This window comes from Panicum virgatum, chromosome 4K, assembly GCF_016808335.1.
Source record: "Panicum virgatum strain AP13 chromosome 4K, P.virgatum_v5, whole genome shotgun sequence".
Taxonomy (NCBI): Eukaryota; Viridiplantae; Streptophyta; class Magnoliopsida; order Poales; family Poaceae; genus Panicum; species Panicum virgatum.
This window is the reverse complement of record NC_053139.1, coordinates 43,772,914-43,788,831: the sequence shown is the minus strand read 5'-3', so window position 1 is coordinate 43,788,831 and position 15,918 is coordinate 43,772,914. Positions and strand designations below refer to the sequence as shown.

General features: G+C 45.5%; 1 protein-coding gene across 1 annotated transcript; it reads right to left on the bottom strand.

Moving 5' to 3' along the window:
- Positions 1-9,787: 9,787 nt before the first annotated feature.
- LOC120704210 (NAC domain-containing protein 21/22-like) lies at positions 9,788-13,642 on the bottom strand. Its single transcript, XM_039988517.1, has 3 exons — positions 13,260-13,642; positions 11,368-11,639; positions 9,788-10,472 (listed from the first exon to the last, which is right to left on the bottom strand). Exons 1-3 carry the CDS (start codon positions 13,468-13,470, stop codon positions 10,041-10,043), a joined length of 915 nt encoding a protein of 304 aa, XP_039844451.1. The 5' UTR covers positions 13,471-13,642; the 3' UTR covers positions 9,788-10,040.
- Positions 13,643-15,918: the final 2,276 nt, after the last annotated feature.

Here is a 15,918-nt window from a genome sequence, read left to right as displayed (position 1 = left end):
CGGAGGAGGTGATATACGAGGTGGTTGCGGAGCCACCGGAGCCGCTAGAGCAGGCCCAGCAGGAGGAGAGGCGTGAGAACCAGGCCCAAGGCCCAACTCACTCCAGTTCTGAGCAGCAACCAGAAAGCAAGCCCCGGTGCACAACCTATTAATTTAAATTAGGATACCTATATATGTATCTATTACTTGTGCATTAAATTGTAGGAGTTATTTGGAACCTTAGTTGCATGATCCCTAGGTTTTCCTGGGCCTTTTACTAGGGCTCGATAGAAGTCAAGTGATAATTCTGTCACTCGCGAGATATAGGTTGTCGGTTGTCTCTATATTACATTATATGAGTTACTATATCCAAGATGGAAGAGATGGGATGGGAGACCGGTGGGGGAATGTGTAGCCCCTTCTGTGTCGATTAAGGACCGTTCCGTTGTCGGCTGTGCTGATCGGGGATTGAACTGTACTAACCGCATGCCGGGAGTAGAAAGTAGTCGAAACCAGTAAGCCGAGTACTGCTTTGCTTCTAAAGTACAGAACTTCTACCCACCCCTTAGGGCGAGTCGAGTGGCCGCGGAGAATTGGGATGCATGAGTTTACTTTTGGTAGTCTCTCGTAGGGCTCGGCTGACTATATGCAGGTGGGGCGGTTCTGTAGTTCGCGGCAGGAGGGGGGGAAGGTTGGTACATGGGGTCCAACGGGGCTTTTTGCGTGCCGTGTTAGTTAGGTCCACCTTCCAAGGTTAAATCGGATCGATTCGCCGTGTCTCGCGGTTATGAGAGCCTTGATCTCTTGATCACATCGTAGAAAGGAAATGGAATAAGAATGAGATGAGATGCAATGAGGGCTGATATTATTTAATTAATGGTTTGCTCACCTTGATTGTTGTAGTTTTGCAAATCCTAGGTGGTTAGTAAGTCTATTAATATAAATGGAAGCTAAAACCTGGAAAATACGGACTCACCTCTAGTGCCTTTTTGCAAAACCAACCACCACCCAAAATACCTTTCATGTCTAGATATGTGGGCTAAGTTATACCAACTTGTCGGGTAAGTCTTGCTGAGTATTAGTTGCTCAGGGTTTGTTGCCACATATTTTTGTTTCAGGGCACCCGGACATTGACTTCTGTCCCTGCTGTGTCAAATTTATCCGCCGTGATGCAGAAAGGTGGGAAGTGGTGAAGCGAGACCCCTAGATTAGGGATTTGGCGAGTTGCACGCGTGTAGGAGATGTGTGCAGTTTCTCTGTCTGTTCAGACCGGTCTGACCGGTCTGTGGGACCGGTCTGACCGATGTCTACGTAGAGTTCCCATGCAGACCAGTCTGACTAGTTGGATGAACCGGTCTGACCGATTGAGAAGAGGCAGAACACTAGTGTAGTTGTAGGTTCTTTTCTATTTGAACTTGGCTACCCTATTGTATAGTTTGTAAACTATTTAGTTTATGTAGATTATGTAAACTATTGGTGTATTTGAACTCGGTTTGTAAAACTCTTTGTTAATATCGTATGTCACTCTTGTCTATTTTCAAATTATTTGTTGTGCTTGTATCATCTGCGTCCGCCTTCGCGCGGGACTACCGGTGTTGTTTCGATCGGACCGTGGATTGAGAAAGAATCGCCAAATTAAACCATTAAACTAATGCGCCCGATGTGTTCAATTGACGGCCATTATGCTTAATTTAGAGTTTTAATTCGACGGTTCCATCACAGCTGGTATCAGAGCCGAAACGCATCGGGGGTGGTACGAGCCTGACTACTTTTCAGACATTACAAATTAAAAAAATGAATTTCTAATTTAGAATAAAAGTTGTTCAGTGCTGTGGGTAGGATTATGCGTAGTAAGCTATATATATAGTTTATGTTAGAGTAAGTATATGTCCAGTTTTGGTCGAGAGATTAACGCAGGACGTTCATGCATTATGTTCGTTATTTATTTCTGTTACATTTGAGGGCTTTGCATAGAAGTTTCTGCACCATGGCATGCATCATGGCATACATTATTTTCAATTGTATGTGTGGGATTGGTTTAAGGGTTGTCGCCCAAGTTTTAGAGTGGAGTTTAGTTTCAGGGTGGCGACCGGTCTGACCGGTATTGGCTACCGGTCTGACCGGTTGGTCCACATCCATAGTGGCATGCAGTCCATGCAGACCGGTCTGACCGGTTGGTTGCACCGGTCTGACCGGTTAAGCGCAGACAGAGGCCTCTAAGTCATGTTCAAATAATTTATTCTCTGCGATTTCTTCCATGATTCGGATATTAGTTGCTGTTATGATTATTTTTATGTAATTAGAAAAATGTAACTAATCCAGTCATGGTTGAATGCAGAATGGCAGGCCCACCGAACCCTCCTGAATTGGCCCAGGCCATTGAAGCCATGCTCACCGGATGCGATGAGCAGACAGCACTCCTCTGTGAGCTCGTGGCGCAGGGAAGAGCGCCGCAGCCTGAGCATCACCACCAGCCACCTATCCCTGGATATGAGCAATTTCTAAGCACCCAACCGCCGTTGTTTCACAAAGCAGATGAGCCACTGGAAGCAGATAGCTGGCTCCGGACCATAGAGTCCAAATTCACCCTGCACCAGTACAATGATGGGGACAAGGCAGGATTTGCCGCTCAGCAGCTTAGGGGCCCTGCACGCACATGGTGGGACAATCATGTGGCTATGTTTCCGGCGGGCACTCGATTCACCTGGGCGGAGTTCAAGAACGCCTTTAGAGCACATCACATCCCTATAGGGGTCATTCGCAGGAAGCTCACCGAGTTCTTGGCCCTGAAGCAGAGCAGTAACAGTGTACTACAGTACTCACAGGCCTTCAACACTTTGTCACAGTATGCGGGGTACCATGTAGACACTGATGAGAAGAAGCAGGCGTGTTTCCGACAGGGGCTTAGCAGCAAGCTCCAGGATCGTCTGGCCATGATCAAATTTGACACATTCAGTGAGCTAGTCAATGGGGCTATCATTCAGGAGGATGCCCACTTGTCTCATAAGGCGGAGAAGAAAAGAAAGGTGCCTTCAGCGGGATCTTCGAGCAGCACTCCCCAGAGGTTCCGCCTGGTACAATCAGGCCCACAGAGTGCCCCTTTTCAGCACCAGCCACAGCAGCAGTGGAGCTATCGGCCACCTCAGTACACACAGTCACAGGGGACCGTCAGGCCTCCTGCTCCTCAGTAGAATGAGTAGAAGGTCTGGGTGCAGGAGCCGGGGGTGCGCCCCACTGTTTTTCCTTGTTACAACTGTGGGCAGCCTGGACACTTTGCACGTAACTGCCCGATGCCACCCAAGCGGGGCCAGCAATCATGTCAGCAGAGCCAGAAGCAGAAAGTGGCTCATTTCAAGCCAGGACAAGTGCACTATATCACCTTCGAGGCCATCCCTGAGGGAGCACCAGTGATGTCGGGTACGTCTCTATTAACGAGCACCCCGTTACTGTGCTATTTGATTCTGGTGCCTCTCACACATTTATTAGCAAGGAATGTGTAAGTAGATTGGGATTGGAAGTGGAAAGCATATCCAGGCCATATAATATTCACTCACCCGGGGGGCACTTAATTACTAATCAACTTGTTAGACAAATACACTTACAGTTACAGGGGAGGATTTTTGCCACTCAGCTTATAGTGTTGCCATCCCAGAAGATGGATATTATTCTTGGCATGAATTGGATGGAAGTTCACGGAGTCGTTCTTGACACTGTTTTCTCAATCTGTGCACATCAATTCTCCTATCCATGGTTCGATGACCTTGGGTCTTATGAGCCCCACCCTGTTGGTCCATACGGTGAACCATGCCGAGGGCAAGAAGCTAGCAGATATACCAGTGGTATGTGAATATCCGGACGTCTTTCCGGATGATTTGCCTGGAATGCCACCAGATCGCAATGTGGAGTTTGCCATTGAATTGCAACCGGGAACGACACCAATTTCCCGAAGACCTTATCGAATGCAACCCAATGAGTTGGCAGAATTAAAGAAGCAATTGCAAGAGCTACTCGACAAAGGCTATATCCGTCCTAGCACTTTGCCCTGGGGTTGTCCAGCGCTCTTTGTTAAAAAGAAGGATCAAAGCCTCAGGTTGTGTGTGGACTATAGACTTTTGAATGCTGTCACAATCAAGAATAAATACCCACTCCCCCGGATTGACATCCTGTTTGACTAGCTATTCGGGGCCAAGGCATTTTCAAAAATTGATCTCCGCTCGGGTTACCATCAGATCAAAATCCGAGTAGAAGATGTTCCTAAGACGGCCTTTTCTACCAGATACGGGATTTATGAATATCTGGTTATGTCTTTCGGGCTGACAAATGCCCCTGCTCATTTCATGTATCTCATGAACTCGGTGTTCATGCCTGAGTTAGATAAGTTTGTCGTGGTTTTCATTGACGACATTCTTGTATATTCCAAGAATGAAGAGGAGCATGCAGAGCATCTTCGCATTGTGCTTCAGCGCCTGCGGGAGCACAAGCTATATGCCAAATTCAGTAAATGTGATTTCTGGCTCATGGAGGTCCAATTCTTGGCCCATATCATTTCAAAAGATGGAATCTCTGTTGATCCTAGCAAGATTCAGGATGTCCTAAATTGGAAGGCTCCTACCTCCGTTCTAGAGATCCGGAGTTTTCTTGGGCTAGCAGGGTATTATCGCCGGTTTGTACCGGACTTCTCAAAGATTGCTAGGCCCGTGACTAAATTGCTTAAGAAGGGGGTAAGATTTAATTGGGACGACAAATATGAACAGGCTTTTCAGACTTTGAAAATGCTCTTAACGTCGGCCCCTATCTTGGCTCAGCCGGATATTTCTCAGCCTTTTGATGTGTATTGCGATGCATCAGGTACGAGTTTTCGCTGCATTCTTATCTCTGTTTTGACCGGCCGGCTATTATTTGGCCTTTGATGCTTATTGTAATGCATTAGGTATGGGTCTCGGCTGTGTACTCATGCAAGATCAAAGGGTGATTACTTATGCTTTCAGAGCCCCCAGGCGGTATGAGGAGAATTATGCTACCCATGACCTGGAGCTGGCAGCAGTGGTGCATGCCTTAAAGATTTGGCGCCATTACTTTCTGGGCAATCCGGTGCATATATACTCAGACCACAAGAGTCTCAAGTATATCTTTACCCAGAGTTAGCTAAATTTGCGCCAGAGGCGGTGGTTAGAATTGATCAAGGACTATGATCTGGAGATTCATTATCACCCCGGCAAGGCTAATGTCGTTGCCGATGCACTAAGTCGCAAGGCGAGTTGCAACTGTGTCTCAGCTACAGTTCTGCAAGAAACTTTGTGCCAAGAAATGGAGAAGATGAATTTGGCTATTGTATCTGAAGGCACAATTGCTAATATTACCCTTATCCCTACACTTCGAGATTAGATTATTGCTGCTCAGAAAAGTGATGTGGGCATGGGTAAGATTAGACAGAGGCTCAGTGAAAATGATCCCAGAGTTCAGTGTTTTTATCAAGATAATGAGGGGGTGTTATGGTTCAAGAATCGATTAGTGGTAACTAAAGATTTGGAGCTTAGGGAGCAGATTCTTGATGAGGCTCACCTCTCTAGGTATTCCATCCATCCCGGCAGTAATAAAATGTATCAAGACCTGAAACAGCGATTTTGGTGGACGAGGATGAATCAAGAAATTGCTAAATATGTGTCCGAGTGTGACACCTGCAGAAGGGTCAAAGCAAGCCATTTGAAGCCCGCCGGTATGCTTCAACCTCTGAATATTCCATCAGGAAAATGGGAGAATGTCAGTATCGATTTTATTGTCGGACTACCCAACACCTCTAAAGGGTATGATTCTATTTGGGTAATAGTTGATCGATTTACAAAGGTACCTCATTTTCTTCCGGTCAAGATCTCCTATACGGCAAGGCAGTATGCCCAGCTATACCTGGACCGTATTATGAGTCTTCATGGGATTCCTAAAACCATTATTTCAGATCATGGTGCACAATTCATTGCACGGTTTTGGGAACAATTCCATGCCGCTTTGGGCACACGATTGATCCGCAGTTCAGCTTATCATCCTAAGACCGAAGGTCAAACTGAGAGAGTTAATCAAATTCTGGAAGATATACTACGGGCTTGTGTACTTTCATATAGTAAGAAATGGGATGAGTGTCTGCCGCTCGCTGAATTTTCTTACAACAATAGCTATCAAGAAAGTATCAAAATGGCACCCTTTGAAGCATTGTATGGATGGAGATGCAGGACTCCACTAAATTGGTCAGAAGCTGGTGAGCGGAATTTCTTTGGGCCCGATTTGGTTGGCGAAGCAGAAAACCAGGTCCGCCTTATACAGGCAAATTTGAAAACTGCCCAGGCCCGCCAAAAGAGCTATGCAGATAAGAGGTGCTGGCCTCTGATTTTTGAAGTTGGTGATCATGTTTACCTTTGGGTGTCTCCAATGAAGGGTGTGCATCGGTTTGGCATGAGAGGCAAATTAGCACCCCGTTATGTTGGGCCTTTTCCTATCACTGAGCGTTGTGGGCCGGTGGCATATCGTGTGGAACCTCCCCCGCATTTGTCAGCGGTCCACAATATCTTTCATGTGTCCCAGCTCAGAAAATGCCTTCGAGTTCCAACTGATGTTGTTGAGATGGAGAAGTTACAATTGGAGCCGGATCTCGTCTATCCAAAGCACCCGGTCAAAATTGTTGACTTCAAGACTCGAGTTACTCGGAACCAAGTGAGCAATTTCTATAAAGTGCATTGGAGTAATCACTCCGAGCGGGAAGCTACTTGGGAGACGGAAGAATTTATTCAATCCAAATATCCTAAGTTGCTACAAGCTCATCAAGGTACCTAACCCTTCCGCTCTCTTTTCAACTTTTGCACCTCCACCAAAATCTCGGGACGAGATTTCTTTTAGGGGGGAAGGATTGTAACAACTCAGGTATTAATCACCCATAATTAAGACTAAGCCCAGCCATTAGTTTTAAGAAAAACTTAAACGATAAAACTCACTGATCAAATTTCTTGGCTCAGTTCAGTCGGACCGGTCGGGGCGACCGGTCTGACCGGTTGAACCTATTTTGTGGGTTTTGGGCCCGCATCATTTAAACCACTCTTCTCTCTCTCAACAACTCACTCATCCTCACCACGCTCAGGCCACTCTTTCCCCGAGCTCTCTCCCTCTCATTCCCTACCCAAGCCCTAAGCTCCTCAATCTTCCCTCTCCCTTGATTTCGAGGCCATGGGAGCTTCGAATTTGTGCAGGTGATCATCTCCTCCACGTGCTCCTTCCTGGGGTGCTGTGGATTCCAAGTTCTTCGTGGGGAAGAAGCCATTCAAGGTAATCAAGCTTGGGTGGATTGATCTCCGTTTCTAGGTGGTTCTAATTGATTTCCTTTGGTCAAACGTGTCCACTTACATCCCTGAACTAAAGCCTAGAAGGAATTTAGATTTGGTGGGCTAGATAACTCATTCAAGGTAATTCACCTAGGGTTGGGTGAATCCACCTTTTTGGAAGGTTTTAGTCGATTTTCTTAGGTCAAGATCATCTATATGCATCTCTAAATTAGGTCCTAGAAGGGATTTGAAAGTTGTGGGCTAGTTTAGCCGCGACTTAGATTCTAGTTTTTGGTCTGGGTAGGATCGGTTTGACCGGTCGGAGGGACCGGTCTGGCCGGTGGTGGGGTTGATTTAATTGGGACCGGTCTGACCAATGTGGCCCTGGCTGAGAGGAGGTGATGAGTGGGTGTTGGTGCAAATAGTTGGAATTTAATTTAGGTATTGGTTATTTATAATTTTTATAAATCATGCATGCATTCTCATATCATATGCATATGCAAATGTGTAGCATCCGCCGCGGAGGAGGTGATATACGAGGTGGTTGCGGAGCCACCGGAGCCGCTAGAGCAGGCCCAGCAGGAGGAGAGGCGTGAGAACCAGGCCCAAGGCCCAACTCACTCCAGTTCTGAGCAGCAGCCAGAAAGCAAGCCCCGGTGCACAACCTATTAATTTAAATTATGATACCTATATATCTATCTATTACTTGTGCATTAAGTTGTAGGAGTTGTTTGGAACCTTAGTTGCATGATCCCTAGGTTTTCCTGGGCCTTTTACTAGTATGAATAGGTCGCTAGCACTGCTATGCTTAATAGGGCTCGATAGAAGTCGAGTGATAATTCTGTCACTCGCGAGATATAGGTTGTCTCTATATTACATTATATGAGTTACTATATCCAAGATGGAAGAGATGGGATGGGAGACCGCATGGGGGAATGTGTAGCCCCATCTGTGTTGATTAAGGACCGTTAAATTGTCGGCTGTGCTGATCGGGGATTGAACTGTACTAACCGCATGCCGGGAGTAGGAGGTAGTCGAAACCAGTAAGCCGAGTACTGCTTTGCTTCTAAAGTACAGAACTTCTACCCACCCCTTAGGGCGAGTCGAGTGGCCGCAGAGAATTGGGATGCATGAGTTTACTTTTGGTAGTCTCTCGTAGGGCTCGGCTGACTATATGCAGGTGGGGCGGTTCTGTAGTTCGCGGCAGGAGGGGGGAAGGTTGGTACATGGGGTCCAACGGGGCTTTTGCGTGCCGTGTTGGTTAGGTCCACCATGCAAGGTTAAATCGGATCGATTCGCCCTGTCTCGCGGTTATGAGAGCCTTGATCTCTTGGTCACATCATAGAAAGGAAATGGAATAAGAATGAGATGAGATGCAATGAGGGCTGATATTATTTAATTAATGGATTGCTCACCTTGATTGTTGTAGTTTTGCAAATCCTAGGTGGTTAGTAAGTCTATTAATATAAATGGAAGCTAAAACCTGGAAAATAAGGACTCACCTCTAGTGCCTTTTTGCAAAACCAACCACCAGCCAAAATGCCTTGCATGTCTAGATATGCGGGCTAAGTTATACCCACTGGTCGGGTAAGTCTTGCTGAGTATTAGTTGCTCAGGGTTTGTTTCCACATATTTTTGTTTCAGGGCACCCGGACATTGACTTCTGTCCCTGCTGTGTCAAATTTATCTGCCGTGATGCAGAGGGGTGGGAAGTGGTGAAGCGAGACCCCTAGATTAGGGATTTGGCGAGTTGCACGCGTGTGGGCGATGTGTGCAGCTTCTCTGTCTGTTCAGACCGGTTTGACCGGTCTGTGGGACCGGTCTGACCGGTGTCTACGTAGAGTTCCCATGTAGACCGGTCTTACCGGTTGGATGAACCGGTCTGACCGGTTGAGAAGAGGCAGAACACTAGCGTAGTTGTAGGTTCATTTCTATTTGAACTTGGCTACTCTATTGTATAGTTTGTAAACTATTTAGTTTATGTAGATTATGTAAACTATTGATGTATTTGAACTCGGTTTGTAAAATTCTTTGTTAATATCGTATGTCACTCTTGTATATTTTCAAATATTTGTTGTGCTTGTACCATCTGCGCCCGCCTTCGCGCGGGACTACCGGTGTTGTTTCGATCGGACTGTGGGTTGAGAAAGGATCGCCAAATTAAACCATTAAACTAATGCGCCCGATGTGTTCAAATGACGGCCATTATACTTAATTTAGAGTTTTAATTTGGCAGTTCCGTCACACTAATACATGACCGTAATCGGAACACAAGTCGTATGGAAAAAGAGATATTTGTCAGTTTATGATATCTGCGTATACCAGACACAGCGGATTAAAAAAAACAGCAGATATAAATAAACCTCCCTCCGAAGGGCAATAATACACATCGACCTGTCGAGCAAGCTGTGTATATAACCGAATAATAGGCAGAGACCATAGGAAGATTCTGCTCTTCCTATTATATATGTATATTTATAGCTAATTCTGTCATCACGCACTAATTTTTCTATTTTCTCCATATATATAGTTCACAAATAATGTATTTACATCATTGCTGGCATATACATATATCTCTTTTCTTGTTGATAAATGTATATACTACTAGGTATCTACTACAGCTACATGCAATACCACACAGGAATCACACATACCCAAGTCCTCTTTACTCATGCATCCTCCTAGCTTTTTGTTTTTTCATTCCCGAGGAATTTCGTATCATCCTCTGTTAATTGCAATAATCTTCCTATAAATCGATTAACCGAATGAGTTCCACATCTGCGTGAAGCCACTCTCAGCCAAGTACTCGAACCCATCCTGAGAGAAATTACTTTGTTGAGGCGTCTCCCTCTTCACGTTGCCGTCGAGCCTGCTGAACTGGCTCATGAGCACATCCTTGATTGACTTCCCCATATGCTGCTCCTGATGATCATCCATAGCTGATGACGGCAGCGGAGCGTTCATCAATGACGATGGCTGATGAGAGGGATTATTGGAGAAGCAGGGCACTTGCTCATAACCCTCTAGGTTTTGCACTGAGCCAGGCTGGTCAAAGGAAATGTTGTAGTTGTCAATGAGGGGAGGCAATGAAGTTGTGGCTGCGTCAATATTGTAGCTGCTACTCTCTGTGGGCGGCTTTGCAATTGTTGCCCTACTCTTGTAGAAAACCCTACACAAGACCCAGTCCTCCTGTGCATATAAAAAAAGATAAAGATTAGGCCAATAGTAGAGTAAATAAGTACGTGTGTAGTATTTAAGTAATGAGAAATATTATTTTTAAAGCAAGAGTATGTATATGTTCATGATCCATAAAATAAATGGAAATTTAAGGGAGATATGAATGCCTAGAGAAAACTTTCTGCTAGAAGCAAAAAAATTGCACATGCATCTATATATCATGGTACATGTATCAAAGAAGACTAAAATTCATAAGTATCTGGCGTGCAGGAGAGTGACTAAGTCATTGTGTAGTAAAGAGAGTCCCAAGTACAAAATAGAAAGTGAAGCTCTTAATAAGCATTAATACAAGACTAAGACCATCTGTTCTTTTAACAGTAAACCATGTACAGATTGAAGAGATGTCTTTATCCAAAACCATGTACGTCTTACTTTCATTTATTTATTCTTCAAATGGCACTCAAATTCGTAGTAACACAAAAGACCAAGTAATAATTTGTCAACTTGACTGTAAATTTGGCGCTTTCTTGTACCTTTCACTCTATCTCGTTCTTGAATAGGTGAGAGACACATCGTGTGTGTATACTGAGTTGGCATTCCATTATCCGGTACATGTGATTATGTGAGAATACTATTTGAATGAAAGGACGAATTGGCATATAGTAGCATCCTTCTCACGTGTCAATGTCATATGAACAAACGAATTATGTTGCTACTTTATTTCATATAAACATATTGTACTTTGCAAAATATTTGATACTTCTCATATTATGATCATGTATGGCATATTGTATCCATCAGTTGGAGAAAGTGGACAATAACACTAAATCAAGTAACAAACTATTTTGGATTCAAGTAATGACCTTACAGATAATAATGTACCAAATTGCTTATAATTAATCAATACCTTAAAAGGTAACTTCATTGGATCACCTTGCCCTTCCATGCGGAATTCATGCATAACCCACTCAGTCTTCTTTCCCTTTGGGGCTCTACCTTGATAAAACACAAGGGTTTTGCGCATGCCAACAAGCAACCCTTTCCGGCTTATTGGACGGTCTTTCCCGGTAGCCTTCCAATAGCCTGAATCAGTTGCTCTATTTGTTCTCTGGCCGGTGGCATACTTTCTATCCCTAAGGCTGTAGAAATACCACTCTTTTCCACCAATGCAAGCAATATCTGAATTTGAAAAAAACTGGGTTAGTCAATAATAAACTAACAAAAAACAATGTTATTGACATTAAATACCTATATATGTCTTCATTAGCCTAATGTAGAGGGGGGATTGGGCCGGGGGAAGCAGAACTAGAAAGAAAATTAAATATTTTAATTAATTATATCTTTATTCTCGTCACAAGCTAAGATTTTGTGGCGAAGTATTCTAGTAATAGGTAAAGTGGGAGGCCTTCTTTTGGTGTTTGTCCCCATCCATTTGCTGTTAATTACCTTTTGAGGATGAGGCAAAGTGAGAGAATATTTGATAGCACGGAAGGAACATGGACAGATGAGGATAGAAGGCGAAGATGGGGCCAAACAAACTCTTGGCAGTGAGAATATCCTTCTGTTATGGGGAAGGGAAGGCGACAAGGAGGCAGGCAAGACGTGTGAAATTTGTTCTCAGTAGATTTTGTGGATTCATATATGGATTAAACTAGCTAGTATAAATAGGTTGCCGATCCAAATCTTTTATTTTCTTAAAAATTACACGCAAAGATTAGAGAGTGTTTCTTGCTAATTGTTTCTCTTCAGCTTTTGTTGCATGCGGACATGGCCTGTCTCTGATTGTTGTTTCATGCCTTAGATCAAGAAGACTTTTCAAAGGAAGGAGCTAGCTATAAATATAGAGGCTTCAATGCTTCCAAATTAAAAAAAAAAACTAAAAAAAGTCATGGGCACACCCAAGAAAGAGGGCCAAAAGGAGAGAGGAAATCGATTGAAGGAAAGAAAAGTTAGGATTCTTGGCGGCATGGGATCGGAGTCTTGCATAGTGGCATGCATCTTGCAAGTTGATCGGTGAAAGTTGGCCGGAGGAGGATGTCATGGTCGCCTCAGTTATGGCTCGGAATGGGACAGGTTCGATCAACTAGCATGCAGTACACACACACACACACACACACACACACACACACACACTCGGTTCTTCATTCCTCTTTAGATTTCGATGCAATTAATCGAATGAAAGTACATAGAGGTATACTTTTTGTGCCAATTGGAGGAGGAACATGCAGGGATGTAGGAAAGGAACAAAGAGAATTTCCTTGGAATAGATGACTAATAATGGAGAGAAGGTACGGCCGATCTTGAATTCCAGTAGTATTATTGTAGACGATGCTGAACCAGCAGCAAGATATGGGCGTGCATGATTGGCAACCTTACAAAAAGATGCGATAAAAAAAACTATCGCTGGACGTTCCTTATTAGAACACGGATCACGGATCGTACTATCTCCTTAAAAAAGTTTTTAATTAATCGGTAGAACCGGCCAGATAATCTGAGAGATCATTAATATAATCGATTAGAAACGCATAACATAACAAATCCAAGCCCAAAAGGAATAGTGTTCTTGGAGGTGGGGAACGAAAAACACCCAAATTAAAGCACAGCGACGAATCGAAGAAGAATCCATCCCAACAAGTGCAACTTGGCATGGCAAAAACTCGATCTTGGGCGGCAGAGGAGCACACGCATGCAGCGCTGATGAGGAATAGCTGCTGCTAGGGGATGTATAGGTAGCTAATTGAGCCACATGTGTATCCACTCATACGCATAGAAGAAGGGTTCTAGCTAGCTAGGTCTTACCTGGAAGGTCCCAGGGCTCGCACTTGTTCAGATCGACGTCGACCATCGTGGGGCAGCCGTAGATGCTCGCGACCGCGGAGCCTCCTCCGCCGCCGCCGCCGCCGCCGAGCTTCTTGGCCAGGTAGTCCAGCACGAGCTCGTCGTCCCGCGGATGGAACCTGAACCCCGGAGGCAGCCTCGCCTCCACCATGCTCAGCGAATTCATGGCCATCGCCGGCCGCCGCAGCTAGCTCTGTAGGTCTCTCGATCGAGCTGCTGCTTCTCTGCTGCGCTAGAGAGCAAGATCGATTCCACCTCCTACCAAGAGAAATGAAGAAGCTGGAGAGCGGAGGGCGTTATATTATAGGGAGAGGCCGGAGCGCTGCGCCGCTGCTGGTCAACTTCTGTGGATGCCAAGCAGGCAGCAGCTAGAGAGAGAGAGAGAGAGAGAGAGAGAGACTTTTCTTGGGCAGTGTGCCAAAGCCAGGTGGCGGGCGCTGTTAGGCGGGGGTGCGAGCTTGCTGAGACGCGGATCACGTCACGCTCATTCCCGCGCAGAGCTGATGCACGCATGCAGACGGGACGCGATGAGATGAGATGAGATGCCATGCCAGCCAGACCAGATGGATCATGACATGAGGCATGACATGCCCTCCGTCCTCCCGATTAAACACACCCATCAACCTAATCACCTAACCCCAGCTCATCGATCGGCCGACCGATTCATCATATCTCACCTTTACTTGCCCCGCCTAATTCGAGCCCCCGATTCCAAAGACAAACTTGATAATCTGCGGCCACGGCGCGCCCAAATTCAGCATGTGCTGCTGTGCGGCACTCACAAAGTCCGGTTACGCGTTCACATATGCACCACTAGCAGAAGAAATATATTATGAATTCATTTAATTAAGTTTTATACGGTCGCCTACTTCTAGCCCTGGGCGTGGTGCTTCGTCTGGTGCGCGGCCACCGCTTCATGGTGGAGCGCAAGGGCACGGCGCTGCACGGCCAGGGGCGCCGTTCTTTGGCAGCGCTGCAGGGCCAGGGGCACCGACCGTTGGCAGCGCGGCACGGCCTAGGGCGCCGCAGCCGGTGGGGGTTTTCCCCAACTTCACGGAGGCAACAGCAAGGGCTTCGACTCAACTGGGATTTAGTGCTGAGTTTGGTCCAGATGTACGAGGAAATTCCAGTGCTGCATTGGGATCAAATTTCTTCTCTATTGGAGCAAATGTGTTGCAACCGGTGACTTCGATTGATGTCGCCATTGCTCGCAATAAGCGACAGGCGCCTGATATTAAGAGGGGAAATTTTGCGCCAAGACAGACTTTTGATCCAAAAGTTCCAAGAGTGGATTCTCACAAACCCATTTTTAAATAAGTGGGTAATAAACGCCATGCTCAGGAAGCAAGTCACTCTGACGTGGAGGGTGAGAAGAAAGTGGCTGACCAGAGTAAGCCGAAGTTTTGTTTTCGCTGTTTCTCCAAAGGTCATGATAGGTCGGAATGCGAAGCTTCGGTATTTTGTGAGATTTGTGAGAGTAAGGAGCATGTGAAACAGAAGTGTCCGTCAAAGAAACCGCCGAAGAATATTGTTCGGTGGGTCGGTCATGCTTTAGATGGTAATGGTTTCTTTCATATTCCACATGCACCTATCAATTCCGTGAATGATAATAGAACAGCCAAGATTATTTTGGATGGGGGATGGGGGTTGTCTGAGCACTGAGCAGCTGATTGCAGAACTTCAAGCACGCATCCCTTGCCAGAGTTCTTGGAACTGGAATGTTCGTGTAGTGAAGAATGATTTCATTGTGACCCTCCCATCTGCTGACGATCTGCAAAGGGTTATTCAGTATGGGGGTCTTTTCATTAAAGAGAAGAAAATTCATTTGAATTTAGAGGTATGGTCATAAGAACAGGAAGGGCTTCTACTTCCAAAAATTTGGATTCGTATTCTAGAAGTGCCTAGCAAGCTGCGGGAAATCTCTGTTTTGTGGGCTCTAGGTTCGATGGTGGGAGCCATCCAGATGGTTGACATGGCAACTTCTAAAAATTCTCATTTTGGCAGAGTGCTTGTTACAGTGTTAGACTCCAAAGCGATACCGGAACAACTGTGTGTTGTCATTGGAGACCGTTGGTTCGAGTTCCCGATCGAGGTAGATAGCATTATTCCCGGGGTGGAATCATATGTCGAGATATCTACTGATCAGGGAGATAAGGACGATACCAATGATGATGAGAATGATGATTTATTGGGAGATGATGACATGTTGAGTGGGGGAAATTTCAAGGACAGGCAGCATAATGCTAGCTCGGGTCCTAAAAACAGTTCTGATGTTGATATGGACATAGCTAAGGATGCAGGGCAGCCAGGTAACCAAGCCTCTGGTATCCAGCCAAAAAACTTTGAGCCTATGGCACATGAGATTTTAGACAAGGTTACAGGTGACTTATTCGAAGAGATTGCGAATAGGGTCCTGGCTGAAAATGATGGTAATGAAGGCTCAATGGTGGAGTCGTTGGGTGATGTTGGCAAGTCTGTGTGCAGCAGGGCTGCAACCACTTGTGAGGGTGTTGCTAGCGAGTTGGTAGCTTTCAAAGAGGTGACTGCAGCAACAACTACACATTTGCAGCAGTTGGACGCTATCTCTGAAAACACAGTCGTGGTGGGTGACATGATTATG

What these genes read in the sequence shown, in the direction of transcription:
- LOC120704210 (XM_039988517.1), bottom strand. Translation starts at nt 13,470, where the DNA reads ATGGCCATGAATTCGCTGAGCATGGTGGAGGCGAGGCTGCCTCCGGGG. An exon ending in CGAGCCCTGGGACCTTCCAG is followed by an intron (nt 11,640 to 13,259) that starts GTAAGACCTAGC and finishes TTTCAAATTCAG; the next exon opens with ATATTGCTTGCATTGGTGGA. An exon ending in CAATGAAGTTACCTTTTAAG is followed by an intron (nt 10,473 to 11,367) that starts GTATTGATTAAT and finishes TTATATGCACAG; the next exon opens with GAGGACTGGGTCTTGTGTAG.